Source organism: Felis catus, chromosome C1, assembly GCF_018350175.1.
Source record: "Felis catus isolate Fca126 chromosome C1, F.catus_Fca126_mat1.0, whole genome shotgun sequence".
Taxonomy (NCBI): Eukaryota; Metazoa; Chordata; class Mammalia; order Carnivora; family Felidae; genus Felis; species Felis catus.
Window position 1 is genome coordinate 9,116,795 of NC_058375.1, and position 24,164 is coordinate 9,140,958.

Below are 24,164 nucleotides of genomic sequence, written 5' to 3' on the forward strand. Positions count from 1 at the left end.
CAGCATGGATTTCCTTCTTACTGTGGCCAAGTAATACTCCATTGTATGGGCATACCACACTCTGTTGTCCATTCAGCTGTTGATGGACATCTCTGTTGTCTCCTGTTGTTGGCCTTTGTGCTGCTATCAATGTGCCTATGCATGTATTGGTTTAAGTAATTGTTTCTGATTCCTTTGTGTGTATATGTAGGAGTGGAATTGCTGGGTTCTGTGGTATTTCTATGTTTTAACCTTTTGAGGAACTACTATACCATTTTCCACAGTAGCTGAATCGTTTTACGTTCCCGCCAGCAACATACAAGGGCCCTGACTTCTCCACACCCCCAGCAACACTATTTTACATTTTTTTGATTGTAGCCATCCTACTGGGTGTGTGATGACTCTCAGTGTGGTTTTGATTTGCATTTCCTTAATAACTGATGATGTTGAGGATCTTTTCCTCTGCTAATGGGCCATTTGTGTATCTTTGGAGAAATGTCTATTCAAATCCTTTTCTCATTTAAAAATTTTTTTTTCACCTTTTTATTGTTGAACTTTAAGAGTTCCTTATATAATATGGATACAAATTCTGTATCAGATATAGGATTTGCACATATCTTCTCTCCTGTTCTTTGGATGATCTTTTTACTTTCTTGATGGTGTCCTTAGAAGGTCAGAAGTTTTTTAATTTTGTTGAAATCTAATTTATGTCTTTATTTTTGTCACGTGTGCTTTTTTGGGGTTATGAAAACTAGTTTTTAACTCCCAATTCATCGGTCCCTTTTTTGATGATGGAGATTAGTGGAAACAGGAGAATAATCTAAATAAAATCTTAACCAAAATACCTCAAAGTGGGGGGGGGAGGGGCGCCTGGGTGACTCAGGCAGTTAAGTGTACGACTTTGGCGCAGGTCATGATCTCACAGCTTGTGAGTTTGAGCCCCCACATCGTGCTCTGTGCTGATGGCTCAGGCCTGCTTTGGATCCTGTGTCTCCCTGTCTCTGCTCCTCCCCTGCTCACGCTCTGTTTCTCTCTCTCAAAAATAAACATTAAAAATATTAAAAAAAAAAAATACCCCAAAGTGTAGGTAGGCTGCAACATTCCATAAAACTTACGATTCTTAAGCCACAGAGAAACACGACACGATAGGGTTGGAGGAAGGTGAATATGAACCCCTTGTTTTCTTTTCATTCTAGAGGGACTTCTGATTCATTGCCAAGCTTTAGGGATGCAGTGATGCTGATCTTCTGTCTGGCAAAAAGTAGAGCTAATTCTTGGACCCTTGGAATGTCTGGCTTAATTTGGGAGGAGGGGGTGCTGAAGCTATATAGTCATTCTTTTATGTCTGAATTGTAAGGCACTAGAATCATCAGGAGAGGGGAAATGTTAGTATGTTTTCTGGCAAATGAATCTGGAAACATAACCTGATCTTTCTGCAACTTGGGTTAGACATTCTTTCGTGATGGAAAAAAAGTCTCCCCTTTACAGATGAGGTTTTAAGCATTTGCTTCTGAGTACTTGTATATATGTGCAAGTATATGTATATACACGTATGTACGTATGACTGTTTTAATTCCAGTTTACAGGAGGGGACAGGAAGGCCTGTGGCTTCCAGCAAGGCTACCACCTGTGCAGAGCTGGTCTTGGATGTCTCACCAAAGACACAGAGAGTCATTTTAAAGAAGAAGGTAAGAGCACTTAGCATTTGGAGTTTAGAAGGGGAGACTGTTAGCTGTGGAGGGGACTCCGGTCATGCAGTCTGGCCCCTCCTCATGCACAGGCTGGACGACTTGCTCAGGGTGGGATGCGGGGTCTCTCCTGCTCAAGTTACTGTTCTTCCTCCTGTCCTGTGACATCTGCTCCAGGAATTCCAAGCCCTTCTCATCTTTGATGCCCTTTTTGGAGAACTTATCTTTTAAATTCATCTTTTTCCCGAGTCATGATTTGCTGTTCTCAATACTCTCTTTTTCCGTTGAAATGGCTCCCCAGTCTACTTTTTCCTAAACTGAATGGAAAAATGATCAAACTGACAACTTTCCCCCTTTTTGTGCCAACACACGTTCTTTCCAAGGGTCAGTTTAGGGAAATGTTTCCGCTAGTAGACCTACGTATAGAGAGGAAGGCAGGCAAATCTGGCCGGAAGCAGCACAGATGGCAGACGGACTGGCGATAAGTAGTTCAAACCTCAACACGAAAGGCGCCTGAGAACTCAGAGGCGTAGAAGTGACTTTAAGAGGAGGGAGATTACCGATGATGATGATTTAAAACCTGTTTACCTGACGGCTGTGTTCCAGAAGATTTTGCATAATGTAAATCACACAGTCCCAAAATAACCCTGGTAGAGAGTGTCTCTTTACCAGTTGCCCGGATGGGGACAAAGGACCCCTTTTATCACCAGAGGTGGTGGCGCGTGTGTCAGTGGCGTCGCCTCACCTGGATGTGAGTTTGTACAGCTCTTAGCAAATTTGTAACTGGGGAACCAGGCAGGTTCAGATCATTCAAGCGAAACTTGAATACATGTGTTTTTAATTCACTTTTACATTTTTAACAGCTTTACTGAGATGCAATTCATATACAGGCCCCCCACTTAAAGTGTACAGTTCAGTGCTTTGTAGTATATCCACAGATACGTGCAAGCAGCATCACACTCAACTTCGGAACATTTCAGCACCTCTAGAAGAGACCCTGTGTCTCTAGCTCTGACGCCATTTTTTTCTTGCTCTGCAGCCCTAAGCAGTCACTCATCTACTTTCTGTCTCTGCGTCCTTCCCTGTCTGGGCTTGCATATGGTTGGTGTTTTATGAGCGGCCTCTTAGGCTTAGCGTGGTGTTTCCAAGGTTCACCCATCCGTCACCCTATCGGTACTTGTAATTCTTCTGTTCCACCCATTCAAAGTCACTTAATTCGGGTTTGCTTACCGTGTTCTCACACTCCATGGGAGGCCGCGCTTACGTGTGAGATGCATTTTGGAAATAAGATTTGGGGATGGTGACAACTAAAGAGACCATGAGGCATAGTAATTGAAAGCGCCCAGTTCTGGAGGCTTTTATGGGGGAATTGTGAAGAAGAAAATTTGGAAAAGCAATAATCTAGAAATTGAAAGCAGCGAGTCCGACAAGTCCAGTGAATTGAAAAAATAAGTGGCAGAGTGTCCTTGGAAATGATGTTGTCAGATGGCTTTCAGAGAATGTTCAAGTCGAAGAGGATGTTAGCATGAATGGAAACGAACTCGGGAGTGAGGTGATTTACCAGCTGGGATTGGATCACCGGGTGTGATCAGCAAAACAGCAATGTCAAATAGCTGTGTAATCTCCAAGGACTAGGGGACTGTTAAGCAGAGAAAAGGAAATTTTTTTATGAAGTAGCAAAAACACTTTGAAGAGGATGTGATAATTTATGTAACACTTTTACTGTTAATTTCCTTTGATGGGGATGAAAAATGGCACCTAGGAGGGTGGATATAAATAAGTTATGCTGACGTCCAAAACCAAGCAGAGTTCTAAGAATTAGCATTAGCAACGGGACTTCTGCTCTTTAGTCAGGAACGAAGAGAGTGACATTTTAGATGGTTGGTTGGTTGGTTGGGTTTTTGTTTCTGTTGGTGTTTTTTGTTTTTTACTCTTTATAGTGAATGAATCTCAAACGTAAGAGAAAAATGGGCAGAAATTCTATAGAAGTGATGCTGTGGTTTTGATTCGTCCTGTTACTGTTGGTGCTTTAGCAGTAGAGGAAGGTGATGGCTGCTGGCCTTCTGTACCGTGAACTGAAGTTTCTGTCTTGCCCTCATATTTAGTAAAGACCTTGTGGACGGGTACTTTGAGACTGTGTAGATATCCTGAACCTCATCACAGTTGCTGTGTGTTACGTATACGTATCAGCCTGGACTTGTATAACGAAATACTACAGACCAGATGACTTGAATAATGGGAATTTATTTCTCATAGTTCTGGAGGCTGGGAGGTACAGAATCAGGGTGCTGGCCCTTTGGTTCCCTGCTGAGGGCCCACGTCCTGACTTGTAGACTTGTGCCTTCTTGCGGTGTCCTCAAATGGCAGAGACTCTAGGTGGGGGGGAGAAAGCAAGCTCAGTGTCTGTTCTTGCAACGGCACTAAGTCCATCAGGAGAGCCCCCCCTCGTGCGCCCTTGTCTAAACCTAATTACCACCCAAAGGTTCCATTTCCAAATACCATCAAAGTTTTGGGTGAGGTCTCCAACATGAGAATTTGGGGTGGGCGCGTCTGTCGTGGGTATGGATTCCTCTTTTACTCGGCGTGTTACCTGTTACCCTTAGGATACGTTTAGTGCTCAATTCCCGTATTTGGCCCGTGGGAGCTCTTCAACCTTCTGTGTCCGTTGGACGTATGCCCCTCAGTCCTTGCACACTTCCTTACTTTCTAACACAGCAGGTTATTCTGGGCTCGTCTGAACTTTCCCTGCTGCTTTTCTGGGTTTGCCACTTCTGATCCCTCTTATCCGAGAATGGAAGTTAGAAAGCTAAGCTGTATACACTGGGTGCACGTGTTGTCATGGTGGTGTCGTTTCCAGGCTCTCCCAGGGCACAGGGCTGGGGCTTTCACGTGTGCATGGGCTATGTATACCTGCACACCTGCGCACACACGCACGCCGTAATACAGGTGCACACACAGACGTGACACACGTGCATGTACACACGCATATCTCATATACATATATATTTTGCATATTTCTGTATCTCTCCATCTTAAAAACCAGCAGTTCTCACTGATTCTTCCCAATTCCAGCCCCACATCACAAATTGATCTTGCACCCCATCCCTGTATAAACAGCCCGCCCCCCGGCTCCGGCTCCCATCTCCACATCCTGGACAGCACCCCTTCCATCCCGCCCCTCGCAGGAATGCCCTTCTCCCCTCTCTTCATCTCTGACCATCCACACGAAGCCTTCGTCCCCCAGTCCCGTGTGAGGATCATCACCCGCCTTGGGCTTCAGCACCGCACTCTGGGCTGTCCGCCCCCCACCCCAACACCCACAATCCCCATGGACTTCTGTCCTCCTCGGTGTCATCTAAAGGTTTTAGGGCTAAATTGTGAGGGAAGGGGGGTAGGGAACTGGAAGGAGAACGGTACGGCTCAGATTTTTACATGGAAATGTTGGTAGTTTCCAACTATGATGAGTCTGTACATAAAGGCAGACAGTAGAGGAATCCATGGATGAAAACTTGATTTCATAAAGCATCTGTGCTTAGATTCCCGATCTGGAGCACCTGCAGGGTAATTGAGATACTTTGCCGTGTGGATTTGGCACTGTGGGTAGACGGGCTCTCCCACTGCGAGCAGAGACGTGAGCCTGTGGGGACTTCAGAGGGAGACACAGAGGTCTGTTCCGTCTCTATAGACATGGGAGGCGGCAGCACGGGAGAGACAGCACCCTCCCTTAAAGACATATGATATCTGCTATTTCACATTCCTCCCTGAAGAACCTCACTTTCTTCCCGATCTGGCAGGTTTGGGAGAAGGATCAGCTAAGATGAGGTACATAGAGTGCTGTGTAAAGAACTGTGGTCAAAATGACACAGCAAACGTTTATTGAGGTCATACCCTGTGCCTTCTGTTTGTTACACTACACTTATCACAAGAACCCTAAACAATAGCTAATTTCCCCCTTTGACAGATCAGGAAACAGAAGCTCTGAGGGATCGAGTAACCTGTCCAAGGTCACTCAGCTGGTAAATGGTGCAGCCTGGTTTCAAATCCTGGCATTTGGAATTCATATTCGTATTATGTCGTTAGTTTTTACTCTGTAGAATGTGAGGTGCCTGGGTGGCTCAGTTGGTTAAGTGTCTGACTCTGGCTCAGGTCATGATCTCACCGTTTGTGCGTTCAAGCCCTACATTGGGCTGTCGGCATAGAGCCCGCATTGAATCCTCTGTCCCCTTCTCTCACTGCCCCTTCCCTGCTTGTGCTCGCTCTCTCTCTCTCCTCTCTCTCAAAAATAAATAAACATTAAAAAAGAAAATGTAACGCGGAAGTTGTCTTTCCAACACGGGGGCAGCATGGTACCCAGACCCAGTTTATGGTGCCCACAAGTTTGTCACTCTGGAGGAGCTCCCAGCTGGTGAGAGTGGGTGTCATCCTGATAGGTCTAGCCGGAGTATATGTTCACCCAGCAAGAATTCTAGTGGTTAGGTGTTACTGAACCAGAACCAGCCACATCGTGTTAGGAAGGCCGTGTGAGCAGAATGGTTAAGCATGTTGACCTTGAAATCAGGCTGTGGAGGTGAACTCCCCGCTCCACCACCTCCAGGTCATGTGACCACGGGAAAGCGTCCTTATCTCACTGAACCGTAACTTCCTCACCTGTAAGGACAGTAAGAGGATATATGTCATTGGATTGTTTTGTGGGTCAAATGAGGACTGAATGAATAAATCCTGTGGATCACTGGCTGGCACATAGTAAATTCTCAATGAGTATTATTATTATTACTTCTTGAATATAGCAGATTTTGTAGACCTCTGTGGATTGACCTGGAAGTCAAGTGCTGCTTGTAAAATATTCCTAAGAAGAAACTATATTTAAAATTAGCAGCCATCACCTTAGCATAACCTTTGAATTCAGTCAACCTAATATTTGAATACCATTAATCTGTAAATTAGAATCCCTCAATATAGTCTACTTCCACTAGAAACACAGGAAGGGAGAAGACATCTGGTAAATTCTGGTTGTCTGCCAGTTATGAGGATTACCAGTGATCACATATAAAGACTATCATATATACTTTATATAATTGGATCCCTCTCTAAGGTCAGGGCACCCGAGGGTCACCATCTGGAACAGCACTTATCCTAGCGGTGCAGCTAATGGAGATTAGACCGAACCTCAACTCACTAGTTTGCTCAGAAAATACCAAGTATATGAGAAGAATACTGTTTTTAAGTTTACATTATTCGTAATTTGGGGTTGTTTGGTTGACGAGTTCAGTGTATTTCATCCTAGGTGCACCTCAGGATTGACGACAATAGAAGTTAGAATTGTATAATGTGGAAAATGCCTTTTAGTACGGCTTTGAATTGAGAACTTAGCCCTTGTGTGCAGCTCTTGACTCCCTTACCTGAAGCCTGGCTGCCTGTGACAGCTTTCTGTGTCCTTGTGTCTCTGCCCTCAGGAGCCCGGGAAGCGCTCCCAGCTGTGGAGGATGACCGGCACGGGCATGCTGGCCCACGAGGGGTCTTCGGTGCCCCACAACCCCAATAAGCCCTCTGCAGCCCGCTCCCCCGAGGGTTCCGCCATTTTAGACATCGCTGGCCTTGCCGCAGTAACTGACAACAGGTAATTTTCTAAACAACTTTTGATGTGAATTCTTTGCTTCCAAACTCAGTTTCAGTGGAAATACATACCAAAAAGTGAGACTATAAATGAAGTAAGAATTTGTATCTTTATATTTGTAGTTTTTTTCAGTGAATTCCCAAATACAAGTTTTGAGCCTTTGTTTGTTTGTTTGTTTTTAATATTATTTATTTATTTTTATTTGAGAGAGAGAGAGCAAGAGCACAAACAGGGAGAGGGACAGAGGGAGAGAAAGAGAGGGAGAGGGAGATAATCCTAAGCAGGCTCCACACTCAGCTCGGAGCCCAACACGGGGCTCGATCCCACGACTCTGGGATCGTGACTTGAGCCGAAACTAAGTCAGACACACAACTCACTGAGCCACCCAGGCACCCTGAGCAGTTGTGTTTTTTTTTGTTTTTTGTTTGGGTTTTTTGTTTTTTTTTTTTTTTTTGGTCTTTCTAAGAATTTTGTTAAATATTTCAAAAGCAGAAGTGAATTATTGAGAGAACAATCAAAGATGTTTTTATGATGAGCTCTTTGGGTTCAAATTGGTTATTAGGGACATATAAGTTATTTGATTTGCCTATGCCTTAGTGTCTTTATGCAGTCAGTTTATTTTTTTCCAGTTAATACCTTCCAAAATTCACTTCCAAAATGACTTTACATAACTTACAAGTGAAAACCCAACATAAAAGTAATTGTAATTAAACAGAAAAAGGTCTCTTGAAAATATTTCAAGATCTTTTTAGCAGATAGCCCTTCTCAGACTGCCTGTCGCTGTGGGAATGCAGGAACCTGATCATTACATCTAGTAGAATCCTTAAAAGTACCAGTACTCCTTTGTGTCCTCCTGTTTATTGCGTTCCGTTTTGGCTTATTCCTCCTCTCTCATTAAGAGATACTTGGCTGTCACGAGATTCCAGGCTACCTGCCCATTAGGGTTTGTGTGTGTGTGTGTGTGTGTGTGTGTGTGTGTGTGTGTGTGGTTTGTTTGTTTATTTATTTATTTTAATGTTTATTTTTGAGAGAGAGAGACACAGCGTGAGCAGGGGAGGGGCAGAGAGAGAGGGAGACACAGAGTCCCAAGCAGGCTGCAGGTTCTGAGCTGTCAGCGCAGAGCCCGACGCGGGGCTGAAACCCATGAACCGTGAGACCATGACCTGAGTGGAAGTCAGATGCTAAACCAACCGAGCCACCCAGGCGTCACCTGCCCATTAGGTTTTAAAAGTGGAGGATGTTGGAAGAAAGAGCAAAGCCACGATCCCGATATTCTCTTCAAGCCGAATGTATTTGACTCAGAGTATTCATTGCACTCTCCTGTGTTCCAGATATGAGCCACTGATGCTAAGAAAGCCTGATCGCAGGCGAAGCACAACTCAGACGTGGAGTTTCCGAGAAGGAAAACTGACCTGTGGGTTACATGGGTTGGTTGTCCAGGTCAGTAGTGTTTGACACCCCCAGTTGTAGCAATCCGTGTTGGAGCCCTCTTTGAAACAAAGTATCAATTAGTATATAAGCAATGTGTTGCTGAATGGGGAAAAGTAATTCCAGAGCAAGGGAAAGTCAAGAAACTTGTTGTGCATCTATATGCACTTATAGGGGAAATATTTTTTAAGGTGATAATATATGAGAACTGTACTGGGAGTGGTTGCCTGAAAGTAATGGGATTTTTTCCTTGGCTTATCTGGTTGTTTTTCTTTGGTGATATAAGTTGTAAGTTTTAAAAGAAAGAAAGAAAAATGCCAGCAAAGAGCCCACTGCTAAGTTAGGTGCAGTAGTTTTAGGCCTGTGAAGTTAATGTGCCATCTACACCAGTCTTTTGTGAAGTGTTCTAGGAGATGGTGAGTCATCGTCGTGGGCTCTACATTCTCCAGACTCTGTCAATTTCTGCATTCTTAGTGGTACCCAAATAAGCGTTTAATTGTTGTAGCAAATGTCAGAGTGAAAATTGCTGGTCAGTGTCCTCTGTCCTCAGCCAGTCTACCCCACGATAAGCTGCCAGGTACTTCATAAGCAAATACGTGTTTGGAAAATTACCAGGAGTTTGGATTTTCTGCCCTTCTGGCTTCATGTGAGAAATGAGACCATGGGTCAGAGATGAGTTGACAGGAAGTTCTGTGTCAGAGGCTTGGGCCGAGGGCTGAACGACATGGGTGACAAGGAGCGTTTCTGCCTCAGCCCAGGACTTTGCGCAAAAGTTAAACACTGGAACACCAGGCCCTCGCCAGAGAACTCTTGGTGTTTGTCCCTGGTGGAAACCAGGCTGTCCCTCCAAAATGGGAGATTGTTCTCCAGGTCACTGAGCAAAACTGTAAGGAGCCTCTGCCTGCTGTTTGCTGAGACTTATTTTCTCTATCTCTGTTGCCCTGAGCCTTTTTCATCAAAGATGAGCTGCTTACTTCTATGAAGCACACATCTGGAATGGATTTGTGATTTTCAATTAGCAATACAGTTCAGGCTTCTGGAGGCAAGAGAGGGTGTGTTATAATTGTTGGGCCCCATGTCTGACCCTGACTTTACTTCCAGTTTGTTCCTAAAGCCCATGTAATTCCGATTCTCTCAGAGTACCCCCACCCGCACCAAAACATCTTTTTCTGGTGTTTTGTTGCTTCTCGAATCCATTACATCATTTCTCTGCTTGTGAGTGACCCTATAATAACAGTATTCAGCAGAGCAAAGTGTGCCTTGGTTAGGGAAATAAGCTTGTTTCAATCTTCCTATTCTAAAGAAAGTAATCGAAGGCGTCAACCATCTCCTGACACTGCCCTGATAAGGCTGCGTGCACACTTTATTTCTGAACTTATAACAGTCGTAAAAAGCTTCCTCCATGTTGAAATGTGTTCTTTAAACCCAGCTTGAAGTTTCCTTTTGATTACTCAGTATTTAAAAATTAACAAAGGGGGTCGAGATACTCTAGCCATTGTCTTCTCTAGCCCTGTATCTGCTGTCTCGTTGGCATTGTCCTGTAGACTTCCGTTTTGCTCAGGGCAGATAGCAGAAGATACTTTTCTCCAAAGGTCTGAATATCTGGCTCTCAGGTGACATTCACCATTCCCGGTTTCATTTTAGAACAGGTGTCATCTTCTGAATATTTGAGCTGACTGTCCAACCACAGGCCTGTTTGGGGAGGTTTTCAACTCTAGAATTTGCTTCTTATTGGAGAGTTGAATGACAGTTATAATTGCTTTATTTTCAGAATGTCTTAGGGTTTTAAGCAAACCCAAAATGAGAAACAGGGCAACAGGGCTTTGGTACTTTTTTAAAGCTTATCTTAATGACTAGAAGTTATTACTAAACCAACATACTCTATTCTTATTCAGAATTCTCTTCATTCGTGTAGCGTAACTATCTGTCTTGCCCAGGTAATCCTCCTGGTTTTCATCTTCTGCAAAGCTGAAAAAATAGTAAATGTTTTTGTTAAGAATGGACCATGACCCTTCAAAAGAGAATTTACATTTGATAACTTGTTTCAAATGATATGTTAAGTTGTCAGAGCCAGGGCCTCCCCTTTTCTTACACATCTTTATTCTTTCAGGCCAAAGGAGGGCTTTCTGGTTTGTTTGACGGAGCTGAAGTTGTTCTTGGTCCTGATACTTCCATGGAGCTTTTGGGGCCAGTGCCACCTGAACAACAATTTATCAACCAAAAAATGAGGCCTGGTTCTGGAATGTTATCCATCAGAGTCATCCCAGACGGACCGACTAGAGCCCTCCAGGTGATGATATATCCTGAGAATTGACATGAATCTCGCTGTGCTTTCCCCCCCACACATTGGTTAGGCATTCAACAAATATTTATGGAAACATTTTTCTGGTTATGAGGATATGATGTCTTCATTTATAAAATGGGGGCAAGACCTGCCTCACAAAGTTGTTATAAGAATTGAAACTATAAAAATATAAGATGATATTAAAAAAAGTATATGAATTCAAGAAGGTAATGCCAAGAATGCTACATATTATTATTTTTATTATCGTTCATTATATATTCTAAATCTTCCAATAATTGCCATATCAGTGGCATTAACAACAAGACACACGAGGTCCCTGATCACACAATGACAGTATTGTGTTTTGAGAGCAGGAGGGGAGGGTGTCACGTTGCATATATAGAAAGGATTTGTATTCCCAGGTTTGGAGGCTTGGGGATCCTAAGAGAAGTAATACTTAAGCTGAGGTCTAAAAGTTAACTGAAAGGACTTATGTTAGCCAGATCAAGAGGAAAGGTAGAGGGACGTGCCCAAATAATAAGAGGGTTCGTCCCACAGTTATTTATCGAGCACTTATTGGAGCCGGGTACGATGCGAGGTACTGAGCACATACAGTATTTGGAAAGTTGATGAGTGAAGGCCTGGAAATAAAAGGGAGACACCCAACTGGCACTGAGTCTATGCTCAAAATTAAGGCTGGGGCCAGATTATTAAAAGCCTGATACGTGCTACCAATTTTGGGGGTTTGCTGTGGCAGCGAGGAGTCAGGGAATGACGCGAGCAGAAATGTTTTTCGCTCGCTCGCTCTGTCTGCAGTTTGGAGGATGGGAGTGGAGGACAACTGGAGATTGAAGACCAGCTGAGGGGCCGCTACAGCAAAGCAGATGAGGGCATGTGGCCCCGATTCAAGCAGGTGGCAGGGGTAGGGCTGAAGAGGTTGGAGAGAAACAAGTAGAAATGGAAGCTTATTAAGGAGGAGAATCTGACAGATTTCCTGATTGATGGAAGGTGAGAATGAGAGGAAGGAGTCAGGAATGGCTTTCAGGATTTTGATTTGGGCAAGTCGGACAATAATCCATGTCACTAAGACATGAACACTGAAGAGACTTCTGAGAGGAATGGGGAGTTAAGTTTTGGACTTGTTAGATATGTTGTCCACGTGAAAATGTCCAGAAATCAGTGTAAATATGGGTGGGACGCTCGGGAGAGATGTGCTGGAGGTCATGTGCTTAGGTCAGGGTGTAATTAGAGAGCTAAGGAGAAAAGGAAAGAGGCTGGTGTGTAAGGGTGAACTGTCTGAGGAAGTTCGTCATAATCCACAATATCTTTTTTAAAAGCACCCTTCTTGGGCGCCTGGGTGGCCCAGTTGGTTAGGTGTCCGACTTCGGCTCAGGTCACGATCTCACAGTTGATGGGTTCGAGCCCCACGTCGGGCTCTGTGCTGACAGCTCGGAGCCTGGAGCCCGCTTCGGATTCTGTGTCTCCCTGTTTCTCTGCTCCTCCCCAACTCATGCAGTCTCTCTCTGTCTCTCAAAAAGAGAATAAAACATTTAAAAAATAAAAGCACCCTTTTTGAGGCGGCTGCCTGGCTCAGTTGGTTAAGCGTCAGACTCTTGGTTTGGGCTCAGGTCATGATCTCATGGTTCATGAGATTGAGCCCTGTATCGGGCTCTGTGCTGACAGTGTGGAGCCTGTTTGGGATTCCTCTCTGCCCCTCCAACCCTGCTCAAAAAATAAATAAACACTGTAAAACAAATTTTTTTTTTTTTTTTTACATTTATTTATTTTTGAGAGACAGAGCACAAGCAGGGGAGGGGCAGAGAGAGAGGGAAACAAAGAATCCGAAGCGGGCTCCAGGCTCTGAGCTGTCAGCACAGATCCCGACGCAGGGCTCGAACCCACAAAACGTGAGATCATGACCTGAACCAAAGTCGGACGCTTAACTGACTGAGCCACCCAGGTGCCCCTATAAATAAACACTTAAAAATAAAATAAAATCACCCTTCTTTTAAGACAAATGTTGAATGCAGTGATCTTGAGGTTTGCGTATTTTGACTTGACCTGTATAATTCTAGATCACCTGCATATGCCTCCCCCCGCTCCCCCATATGAGGTTCTCATGGTCTGCAGCTTGGCATTTGCCATGTAGACTTAAAACCAAGTTTACTTCATTATTACATAAGTCTTACTTGGCAGTGCTTTGGAAACCATGAACTTCCACAGGATGGTTGAGCAGATAGTGACTTTTGATCTATCTAGTTGGTATGGAATAGGTTTCACTGTGGAAGTATGAGCCCTCTCAGTATAGTGTTTTGACTTCAGATAACAGATTTCTCCCAACGGAAAAGTGACCGTTCATCATATGAAGCGGGTGAACTTCCTGTAACTGAACAAGAGGTACAGAAATTGAAGAACCCAGACACAGAGCAGGAATTAGAAGTAAGTTTTGAGTATTGCACACTTATTTCTTTATCAGAAATTTGTTTAGAGTTTTGCTCTGTGGTTTTCTCAGTTTTAGACCTCTTTTCGCTCTGCCCTCTGTGAATTCTAAATATGGCTGTTGCTTCATGGTGTTTACTGTTATCCCAACATGTATGTGTGAATATGTTAATTAAATGATAGCTAAAGTTGAATCTGAATGTAACAAATGTTGCTAAGGTAAGATGACAATAAAGACAGCTAAATGATTTGAATTTACACAGGACTGAAGGTCGAGAATAACGCAACTAGATTTTTTTTGAGGGGCCCCAGCTTTCTCTTGTTGTCTTTCTTCCTCTCTCCCTGTTTGGGCATTGGAAAGTAAAAAGTTTGAAAAGGAACATGAAATGAACATGAAAATGCACACTTACTGGATATTTATTTAGTGATTTTTTAAAATTAAGGACCTATAGGTAAAGCACTGTGTCGGATATTACAAATTTCAGTGAATAACTTGCTAAAAGCTTGCATCCCAAAAAGGGAGAAAGATTTTCAAAAATTATTTTCCTGTAATGAAATGCAGAATGTCCTCAGAGCTCCGAGAGAGTATTTTCATATCACTTTGGAGTTCTGGGTGGGGTGGGCACTGTGCCTGGAGAGAAAGGCGCCTGGCGAGAGGACGGAGCTGGACAATACGATTCTTCTCTAAGTGCTTTTCTTCTGCTCAGAGGTAAAGTAGAGGGATTTAAAGCCATTTCTTTCCTCGTCCTCTCCTGGCTACCTTGGCCTCTGTTTTAGACTGTCACTGTGTTGTATTTTGGTTTCCTTTCAGGTGCTTGTGAAGTTAGAAGGTGGAATCGGGTTGTCCTTAATTAATAAAGCCCCAGAAGAACTGGTCTTTGCAAGTCTTACAGGAATCAATGTGCACTATACACAGTTGGCAACCAGCCATATGCTCGAACTCAGCATACAGGATGTACAGGTAATGCGGGCAGTTCTCAACTTATTAATCCGCCTGTGTTCTTGCTGAACACCCAGCCAGATCCAGTGTTTGGTGTCCTAAAAACGTTAATGCTTCGGCAGCGATCTTATCATGACCTTCAGGGCTGGGGATGGGTTTTGTTCCCCTAGCCGGACTGGAAACACTAATAACATATGTGACAGGGGGAAGAGTCTCCAGAAAGTCTTGCGTTCCCAGTGAACTATAATTAGCCCTCGGCTGAGCACTGCTCCAGACCTGCCTAACAAATCATAAAAGGAAACCCTGAAAGGATCGATCTGTTTCCAAGTAATTTAACTGTATCCCTGAACAAAGCTTAAGACTTAATGGGATATAAAAATATTCAACACCCAACAAAGTCAAATTCACAAGACCTGGCATCCTGTCAAAAATTACCAGGTGTGCAAAGGGGTAGGAAAACAAAATATATAATGAGATAATCAGTCGAACTGACCCAGAGCTAACACAGATGTTAGAATTTTCAAAGAAGAACATTAAAACTGTTATTATAACTACATTGTACATGTTCAAAAAGGTAGAGACATAGAAGATACGAGAAACTTAGACTTCTAGAGATTAAAATGAAAAACACACTGCATTCAATTAATAGCAGATGACGCAGTACAGAAAAAAGATTAGTGAACTTGAAGACATAGCAGTAGAAATTGTCCAAATTGAAATGCCCAGAGAAAAATCATCCGTAAAAAGAAAACAGCATCAGTGACCTGGGGACAACCTCAAGCAACCTAACATACAGATGATTGGAGTCCCCGAAGGCCAAGATTGAGAGGAGGGCATATAAAATATAGTGGAAGAAATCTTGGTCATAAATTTTCCAAACTTAATGAAAACTAAACTCACAGGCAGAAGAAGCTCAAGCACAAATCCAAACACGCACGTGCACATGCATGCAAAGGAAACTGTACCACTGTGCGTTATAATTAACCGTGATAAGTCATCCAGATTAAACAAGACATGTCACGTGCAGCAGCAAAGGTGAGAGTGGCAGCTGACTGCTCATCGGGAACCGTGCGAGTGACAGGACCATACACAACGTCTTTAAAGTACTGGAAGGAGGAAAGACTGTCAACCTAGAATTCTGTGCCTGGCGACTGTGTCTCTCCAAAACAAGAGCGAAATAAAAATGTTTTTAGACATACAAATCTAAAAGAACTCATTCCTGGCAGATTCACGCTAAAAAGATAAAGTTAAAGAACATCATTCAGGCACAGGGAAGTGGTAGCAGCTGGAAATCTGGGTCTGCGTAAAGGAACGAAGAGTACCTGAAATGATAAGTACGTGGCTGAATCTATAAGATTATTTTCTAATTGTTTAGATCTCTTTAAGAAATGATCAACTGCTTAGACAAAAGTAACAGCACTGTGTTTTGGGCTAGGACATGTAGGACATGTCAGAATAAAGTGAATGACAACCATAGCATGAAGTCTGGAGGGGAGAAATGGACGTGTATTAACTGTAATGTTAATACATGTGAAGGAGTATGCTGTCCTTTCAACAAAAATGGGTAAGTTAAAGATGAATATTATAAATCCTAAAGCAACAAAGAGCTACCACTAATAATCCGACAAAGGAGATAAAATGGATAATCCGAGAGAAGGCAGAAAAAGCAGAAAACATGGGAAAGAGTGGGTAAGACAAATAGAAAACAAATAGCAAGATGATAGACTCATTCAGACCTAATTGTATCAATTAAATGAACGTAGATGCTACAAACACCTCCAATGAAAAGGCAGAGATGATCAGATGGGATAAAAAAAAGCAAGTTCCAATTATATGCTGCCTCCAAGAAACATTTTAAATACAAAGACACAAATAGGTGAAAAAAAGAAGAATGGAAAAAGACATACTGAGCTAGGCCTAGTCATAAGAGAGTGGAATCATAAGAGAGTGATTCACTGATAGTGATTCTGATTACCATCAGAATCAATTGCAGAGCAAAGCATATTACCAGGAATAAGGAAGAGAATTCCCTAACGATAAAAGAGTTTGTCAGGAGGCCATAACGATCCTATTTACATACGTGATTGTGGGGCTTTGAAATATAGGAAGCAAAAATTGATAGCACTGAAAGAAGAAATGAACAAGTACATGGTTATAGTAGAAGATTCCGTTGCCCTCTGTGAATAATCGATAGAATAAGCACATAAGCAGCAAGTAATCACAGCCATACTAGATTTGAATAGCACTCCCAGCCAGGTAGACCTAATTGACATTTATCCAGCAGTCCACCTAGCAACAGCAGAGAACACGTTCTTCTCAAGTGCAGGTGAAACATTTCCAAGAGAGACCCCATTCTGGACCAGGAGACAATTCCCAAGGGCAAAAGGACTCAAGTCACACGGTATGTCCTTTGATCACAATGGAATCAAATTGAAATAACAGAAAGATAGCTGGAAAAATCCCCCAAATGTTTAGAAACTATAAAACACGCTTCTGAATAGCCCATGGGTCAAAGAAATGAATAGAAATCTAATAGAAATTAGGAAATATTTTGAACTGAATGAAGATGAAAACCGACGTCTCAGAATCAGCGGAACGCCACTCACTGAACCTGTACCGAAGTGAGATTTATAGCGCTAAATATTAGAGGAGAAAGGTCTGAAAACCATGAATTCAGGTGTCATCTTAAGAAACTGAACAACAACAACAAATTAAGCCCAAAATAAACAGAAGAAAGGAAATAATAAAAATCCCAATGGGAATCACTGAAAAAGAAACCAGCAACTACAGTAAAAAAAACAAAACAAAACAAGAAAACCCTCAAAAGCTGGTTCTTTGAGAAGATCCGTAAAGTTAGCAGTCCTCTAATGAGTCTGATCAGGAGAAAAAAAGAGAAGACACAAATTACTGATACCAGGAATGGGAGACGTGCCAGACAAGCCCCAAACGTGACAGTTCTCTGGGAATGGAGCTTTTAGGGGAGCTGGAAGCTGGTCCCTGCCCCTCCCCCACTGGCTGCCAGGGTGCGGGGCTGTTGGTTTTCGAGGCCTCTTTGGACCTGGAGAAAGCGGATGGGAAAGGATCATGGGAACGCCACAGAGCTCACCGTTCTTGCTGAGTTTCCAGTAACTGATCCCTGGGTCGTTGCAAGCCTTTGGTTAGCTCGGAGTTCTGAAAAGGTTGATTTTGACAGTTTCTGCCAGAGTTTTGTTGTCACGCTAAGACAGCTCTTCTCTGGTAGCATCACACTTGCAGGCCTTTATCCCAGCCTCCACCAGGGTTGACGTGTTCAGGAAAACACTTCCTGGTAAATATTTCCGGACGGATCCAAAGACCTAGACTGTACTTCCTTCCCCAGGTGGGCAGCCTCCTGCTCCCGCTCACGGCATGCACTTCCATCGCCCCGAAACCCCCTTTCAGAAAAATGTTTTCTTTTATCCTGTATCACAAAGAGCAGATAGTTCAGGCTAATCACATCCCATTTGTTTGAGGACAGAGAGAAAGTTAATATCTTGTGCTTCTAATTTCTTTGTCTTTCATTTTTGACCTTACAGAGGAAGATCCATGGAGTCATTTGTTCTTTGTGAATTTCATTAACTTTTTAATTAAAAAATTTTTTTTTCTACTACAATACCTTTTGATTTAATGTGTGCTGTAAATCATAGAAAATAGATTTGAGTGTTTACTATGATTACAGCACTGTGAGAACATTTAAAAATAGAAAATACAGGCCCGTCCTTAGGGAGCATCTAATCTAATTGGAGAATAAAACTAGAATTCCTAACTCTTACACATCTTGTATCAAATATGTTTGGGGAAAGAACAAAGGAGAGGTCAGACCAGGGTGAGAACTTTCCTGTTCTTTCCTCTATTGGATATGACAGGTGATTCATTCACTCAGTAAAGTCTTAAGCATCAGCTGTATCTGGAGATACAGTCATAACTCAGAAGATGAGGTTTCTGCTCTCTTTGGGTAACAGCCGAGAGAAGAAGTCAGCCAATAAATATGCAAGCAAGTGAATAAATAATTAGCAGCTGTGAATACAGTCATAAAGAATAAAGCGGGATCGAGCTGCTTTTTAGATCAAGTGGCCCTGGAAGGTTTTCCTGAGAAGTGAGAGCTGAACTTCGAAGAAGACATTGAGCGAGCCATGGAGAAGGATTTGAGGCTAAAAAGCATTCCCTCCGAATCCAGAGCCTCTGAGTGGGGAGAGTTGCCCACTTTTGAGAAACAACTGGTAGGCTCATGTGTGGGGGTCATAAGAGAGTGCTCTGTGGAGGAGAGTGCTCTGTGGCGAAGACAAGGAAATGGGCAGTGTCTACATCCCCCAGGCCATGGGGAGAAGTTTGGTTTCATCCTAAGAGAAAGGGAAGCCACTGACAGGTGGAAAGGAAGGAGGGGCATGACTTGATTTGTACTTTTGGAAGACGAGTGTCGCTGCTGTGGAGGGGAGTACACAGTAGGGCAAGGACGGAAGTGGGAAAAAGTGTTCATGGCCTTGCCCTTACCTCTGCACCTCGACAGCCAGCAGTTTATACAAAGGGCTGTGTGGCAGTCCATGTGATCTGATGGAAGGGTCGCAGGATTTGTGCCAGAAATGCCTGCATTTGAATCCCAGCTCTTCTGCCTACTAGCTCTGTGTGTCTGGACAAGCGACTTAATGTCTCTAAGCTTCTGTTCACGTGTTTGTAAAATGGGGAGGAATAATACTTAGCCATTAGAGTGGTAGTAAGGGGTATGCTAGGTGATGTGTGGAAGTACGCTAGGGGTTCCCAACAGATGTTCTCTTTCCTCCTTCTGGTACGGAGTTTTGGTGGCAAACAGTGGAGGTGGCTGCTTCCTGCAGTGAGCCTTCTGACATCCGTAAACATGGCGGAGTGTAGCGTGCGTTCTCAGTTATGGTGCTGACGGGCGTGGGTGATTAGAGCCATCCCTAATGCCACTGACGTCACTGTTTCCTTCCTGGCAGGGACTTGACTTTAGGACAGACCACCGTTTCCATTTGGTAGCCGCTTGCGCTCCTGATGCCCTGGTTTTCGTTGCCTAGTGTCCGTTCACTTCATTCGTCAGTAGCATGGTGGTTGGGAGCGCTGGGCTTGGGGTCAGGCCAACAGAGTCAAGTTGTAGTTCTGTGATTGACCAGCTGTGCAGCCTTAAGCAAGGGCCTCGGGTCTCAGCTTCTTCATCTGTGATGTGAGGACAGGGATAGTCCTCAGGAGGTTGTGGTGAGGATTGCTGAGTAGAGCCCAGACTCTAGTAACTCTGACACCACCGGTGTCCCGTGACTCGGTGGTGCAAGGTCCCACGCGTTCAAGGAGACTAGCTTGGTGCCCAAATAAAGGGTAGCTTCTGTTGTGATTCCTGCTGCATTCAGTGCTGGCCGTCAGTGCAGGTATATTTTTCCAGCTGCCGTTGAGACACAGTAACGTGGGTACTTTCTGAGTATCCTACACGTGATGAGACCCCACTTAAAGGTAAAAACTGAGAACTGAGCCATTGTGTGTTCTCGTTTTGATTCGCTGCCTTTTCGTGCGTTAGGTGGACAATCAGCTCATTGGTACCACTCAGCCCTTCATGCTCTATGTGACTCCCCTGAGCAACGAGAATGAGGTCATTGAGACCGGCCCTGCCGTGCAAGTGAACGCGGTGAAGTTCCCCAGTAAGAGCGCGCTGACCAACATCTACAAGGTAGGTGGGTGGGAGAGGCTGGCGGGCCTGGCACGGTGGCAGGGGGGCGATTTGTTCTCTCTCAGCCGGGTCTCCGAGCAGCAATGAGGGGTGTGGCTGGGAGTAGTCCTGTGGGGTTGAGGCACGAGTGACTCACCCCACGGTGTCGAGGAATTTACAGCAACTCTTCTCACAACTGTGATTTCGATGACCTTGTGCGTGATTGTGCCGAATCCATATAGGCATATAGGCGAGAGTCTGTATTCATCGAAGTGAAGTCTGTGGGAAAGCATAGCATCGTCCAGATTGGTCAGGACCAGGCATGATCCAGATGTGTTCTTAAAAGAGAGTAATTAGAAAAGGAGTGGTAGGAGGGGTCTGCCCTCAGGACAGATGTGCTCTTGGGTAAGCTGCCACACTGTTTAATAAAAGCAGGTCACTTTCTTTCGTAAATAAGTTTCCATGTACAAGCTAGCTGTTACAGCAGCAGATTCTGGAGAAGTGGGAGCTAAGAGGTTGCTTCCCATATTTCTGGTCCTTTGTCACCAGTGCCAATGGGGGCCAAGCCTGTACGCGGCCCTCATTTCCTACTGTTCCTTAAAGTAACTACTGTCCGCGGAAACTCAGTGCCGTTACGCTGTCCGTGGCAGTGCATCTGCAGGTGTGATCCCGACAGAGGAGACACGGGTGCCCCAGAAACCAAACAACAGGGTGGCGAATTGTCTATTAAACATCTGGGATTTTTGGCTAACTGTAACAGTAGAGAGAGAGAGATGAGCCAGGGATCATTTGGCAACGTGATTATATGATCCCATGAGTGAAGAAACCATACCGTTGTCATTTGGGGCCTTCTTACTGGCACAGGTAAGAGTTCCTTCTGGCGTTCACACTTTTAATCAGAATTTCTTTATCTCTAGCATCTGATGGTCACGGCTCAGAGATTCACAGTGCAAATTGAGGAGAAACTGCTTCTCAAGCTGCTGAGTTTTTTTGGCTATGATCAAGCAGAATCAGGTACCGTTGAATGCTCTAGGTGTGTGTCTGGGAGTTGACCGAAGAATGGCATTTCTTAGTCTGCTTATGAAAACGGGTGGCCTCCGGGTGCCCGACAAGCTCCCTTTGCGCCTCACAACCTGAGCCCGGAAGCCAAGGCTTGTGTCTCAGTGGTTTTCTTTCCGAGTATGGCTTGTTGACTGCAGGGCTGACATGGGCACGAAGGAAGCTTCTCAGAGGTATCCCGGAGTACCCGGGGGTAAGCCTTTGGGAAACAGCACACTTTTCCTCTTTGTAGTGTGTTTTTTTGACTCATCTGCTCTAGGATAACAGAAATGATGTTAGTCATTTAGCAAATCACTTTGTTTCCTAACCTTTGTTTATTAAACAGACTCAGGGCCAAGAATCAGAAATCCCTTCGGCAGTTCCTTTGGTTTAGATGAGGAAAAAAAAATTGGCTAGCCTTAACTTCTTACCTTTTTACAATCATACCCTTATGCCTTAATGTCATTACCAGGCTTTCTAGTTACTGGACTCTTCTGTGGAGAGGGGAGTAAGATAAGCTATTGAAAACCTAAATTTTTCTAGCAGTTGCTATAGAAATCATTTTGCTTTCGTCTCTTTATTTTAGATACCTCCTCATGGCCTTTGTAAGACTGTATATAGAGCTTAGAAAGAAGTCAGTAATGCTTAGTCTTTTGAAGACTAAACCAAATATCGAGCCTGAAGAAATTATAAGATAGACTTATGTTTATGCGCCCACATTGGCTAGAGACAAAAATCACTGGGGACATGTGTACATATGTACACACATACAAACAGTGCCAGACAAATATTTTTGCTCTTTAACCCAGACTTAGAATTTACATTTAAGTGTAATTGGGATCAAGAGGAAGATCCTATCTGTTGAAAACTGTGTTCTCCACTTCGGATTGGGACAGCCACTTGAGGGCCTGCCTGCCACGTAGCCATTCTCTTTTGGCGCCTTCCTGGGAAGTTTTACTTTAAATTCTGTTGGACATGGTGTTCTCGTAGGTTTCTCTGAGTAAATTTCTCACCAAACATTGTAGAAATGATTTAGACTTTTGTAAAATCCTGGCCTGTCTTTCACTGGGGCGTCTCCACTTTCTATAACTATTTCTGTTCCCTGAATACGGATAAGCAGGTGTCTGTTGCAGTATCATTTTCTAAAACCTATTTCCTTTCTTTCTGTAAATACAACTATGATAGCTGATGGTATAAATTTGTTTGATAGGCAGCTTTGTACAATCTCCTTGGTTTTATTTCTAAGGCACGTGAAGCCAAGTGAAAATAAGCTGGCCGGGTGGGCGTGGGTACAGGAGAAAATAACCGAGCCCATTACTGTGTGCGAGCCCATGTTAATCCTTTTTACTTCGTGAGAAGTAAAAAAAAAATCCGCCTTGACTCCGCTACTTTAACAAATGTCCACCATTTGGGAGAGAAGGTGCTTGCTTACTGCCATGATGTCACTTCTCTAGAGCCTGCAGCCTGTTTCTCTTTTAAGGCACTCTGTTTCATTCAGCTGCATTATTTAATTGATCATGTTGTTCATTATGATTCAGTTAAACTACACTCCAAATACAAAATAAGTTCTGATAACCTGGGTCGTTTATAATAATCATAATAATAACAACAGCAACACAGTTTCTAGAAAACTCATTGCCAACAAACACGCCCGTGGCCTTTGGCTTCCCCACCTGCATTAGTTTTTCCAAAGATGACATCTGCCAGATGGCACAGCATCGCAAATCAAAGGGTTAGGCTATTGTACTTTTTCGGTAAACAGCATGAAACAGGTCTGCTTTTACAAAGCAATGACATCAGGATACCGTACACACCGCCAAACCCTGAAAAACTAAGTTCACAGAAATAGATATTTACATTTTTCTGTGAATTTTTTTCAACACGAACACAAACATTGGAATTATGAGACTTCAGGAGGTTCATTTTTGTTTTGTTTTAATTCACCGTTTTACTTTGTACCAGAGGTGGAAAAGTATGATGAAAACCTCCATGAAAAGACTGCTGAGCAAGGTGGAACACCAATTCGATATTACTTTGAAAATCTCAAAATCAGCATTCCCCAGATCAAGCTGAGTGTGTTCACCTCCAACAAGCTTCCATTGGATCTTAAGGTGAGCCGATACCTGGGTAAGTTATAAAATGACTTTCCCTGGAAAAGAATGAATGTGTTTACTATTGGCCTTTTCTGTCCAGTATCATCATTTGTAGCAGATATTTTTCCAGATTTCCCGTTCTGAAGGTTTGACGTGTATATGTATGTATAGGTATGTATATGTAAGTATATGTGTATGTATACTGTATATACATATGTGTGTGTATATACGTATGTATAGTATGTATACATATATGCGGCTTGTTTTTTTATGTTTAAGTATGCCTTTGCTAAAGATTGAGGAGTAATGTGAGTGAACAGAGAATGACATAAAACCCATCTGCCATCTGTTTAGCTCTTGGTGTTACCTCAATGAACTAAGGACCTACTTTCCTAGGGCCACTCCCAGATTCACGAGAAAAGCCGCAACCAAGATAGTATCTTCCTTTTGTGCCAGAGCCCTGCCTGCCTGTCCTCCTAGTTCTCTCCTCCTGAGTATGCACCTCTTTGTGAAGGGTTGATACTAGAAACGTCTACCACCTTCAAGGAACACACTCAACTGCATACCACTGAGATGTGGCCTTGCCTACCACCATATCTGAATGTGACACTCCTGCAGATCATCCTGATACACATTTGACAGAGAGACCCCGAATTTCATCTTTGTTTGCTGCAATATGATCTACTTTGAGGGATGGGGATGGGATTTAAATCCAAGTCTATGCGACTGTAAAGTTTGTACTGTGCTGTACTATGCAATATGCTATCTAGATGCCCCTCCAGAACGTAAGGCCTGAGAAAATTAAACAAAAATTTTTTAGTGTTTTTTTTTTTTGAGAGAGAGATTGGTGGGGGGGGGCAGGTGGGCAGTGGAGGGGCAGAGAGAGGGAGACACAGAATCTGAAGCGGGCTGCTGGCTCTGAGTTGTCAGCACAGAGCCCAGTGTGGGGCTCGAACCCACGAGCCATGAGATCATGACCTGAGCCGAAGTTGG

At 43.6% G+C, this 24,164-nt stretch overlaps 1 protein-coding gene across 10 annotated transcripts in view; it reads left to right on the top strand.

Moving 5' to 3' along the window:
* Window positions 1-24,164, top strand: part of VPS13D (vacuolar protein sorting 13 homolog D) — a 257,423-nt gene that overhangs the window by 135,421 nt on the left and 97,838 nt on the right. For all 10 annotated transcript variants that reach the window (XM_023258138.2, XM_045035116.1, XM_023258139.2 and 7 more), the window contains 9 exons: window positions 1,559-1,667; window positions 7,121-7,284; window positions 8,613-8,721; window positions 10,820-10,999; window positions 13,316-13,432; window positions 14,244-14,393; window positions 19,912-20,061; window positions 20,958-21,054; window positions 23,041-23,189. In XM_023258138.2, the coding sequence (XP_023113906.2) occupies window positions 1,559-1,667; window positions 7,121-7,284; window positions 8,613-8,721; window positions 10,820-10,999; window positions 13,316-13,432; window positions 14,244-14,393; window positions 19,912-20,061; window positions 20,958-21,054; window positions 23,041-23,189 (1,225 nt within the window). The remainder of the gene's footprint in view (window positions 1-1,558; window positions 1,668-7,120; window positions 7,285-8,612; window positions 8,722-10,819; window positions 11,000-13,315; window positions 13,433-14,243; window positions 14,394-19,911; window positions 20,062-20,957; window positions 21,055-23,040; window positions 23,190-24,164) is intronic.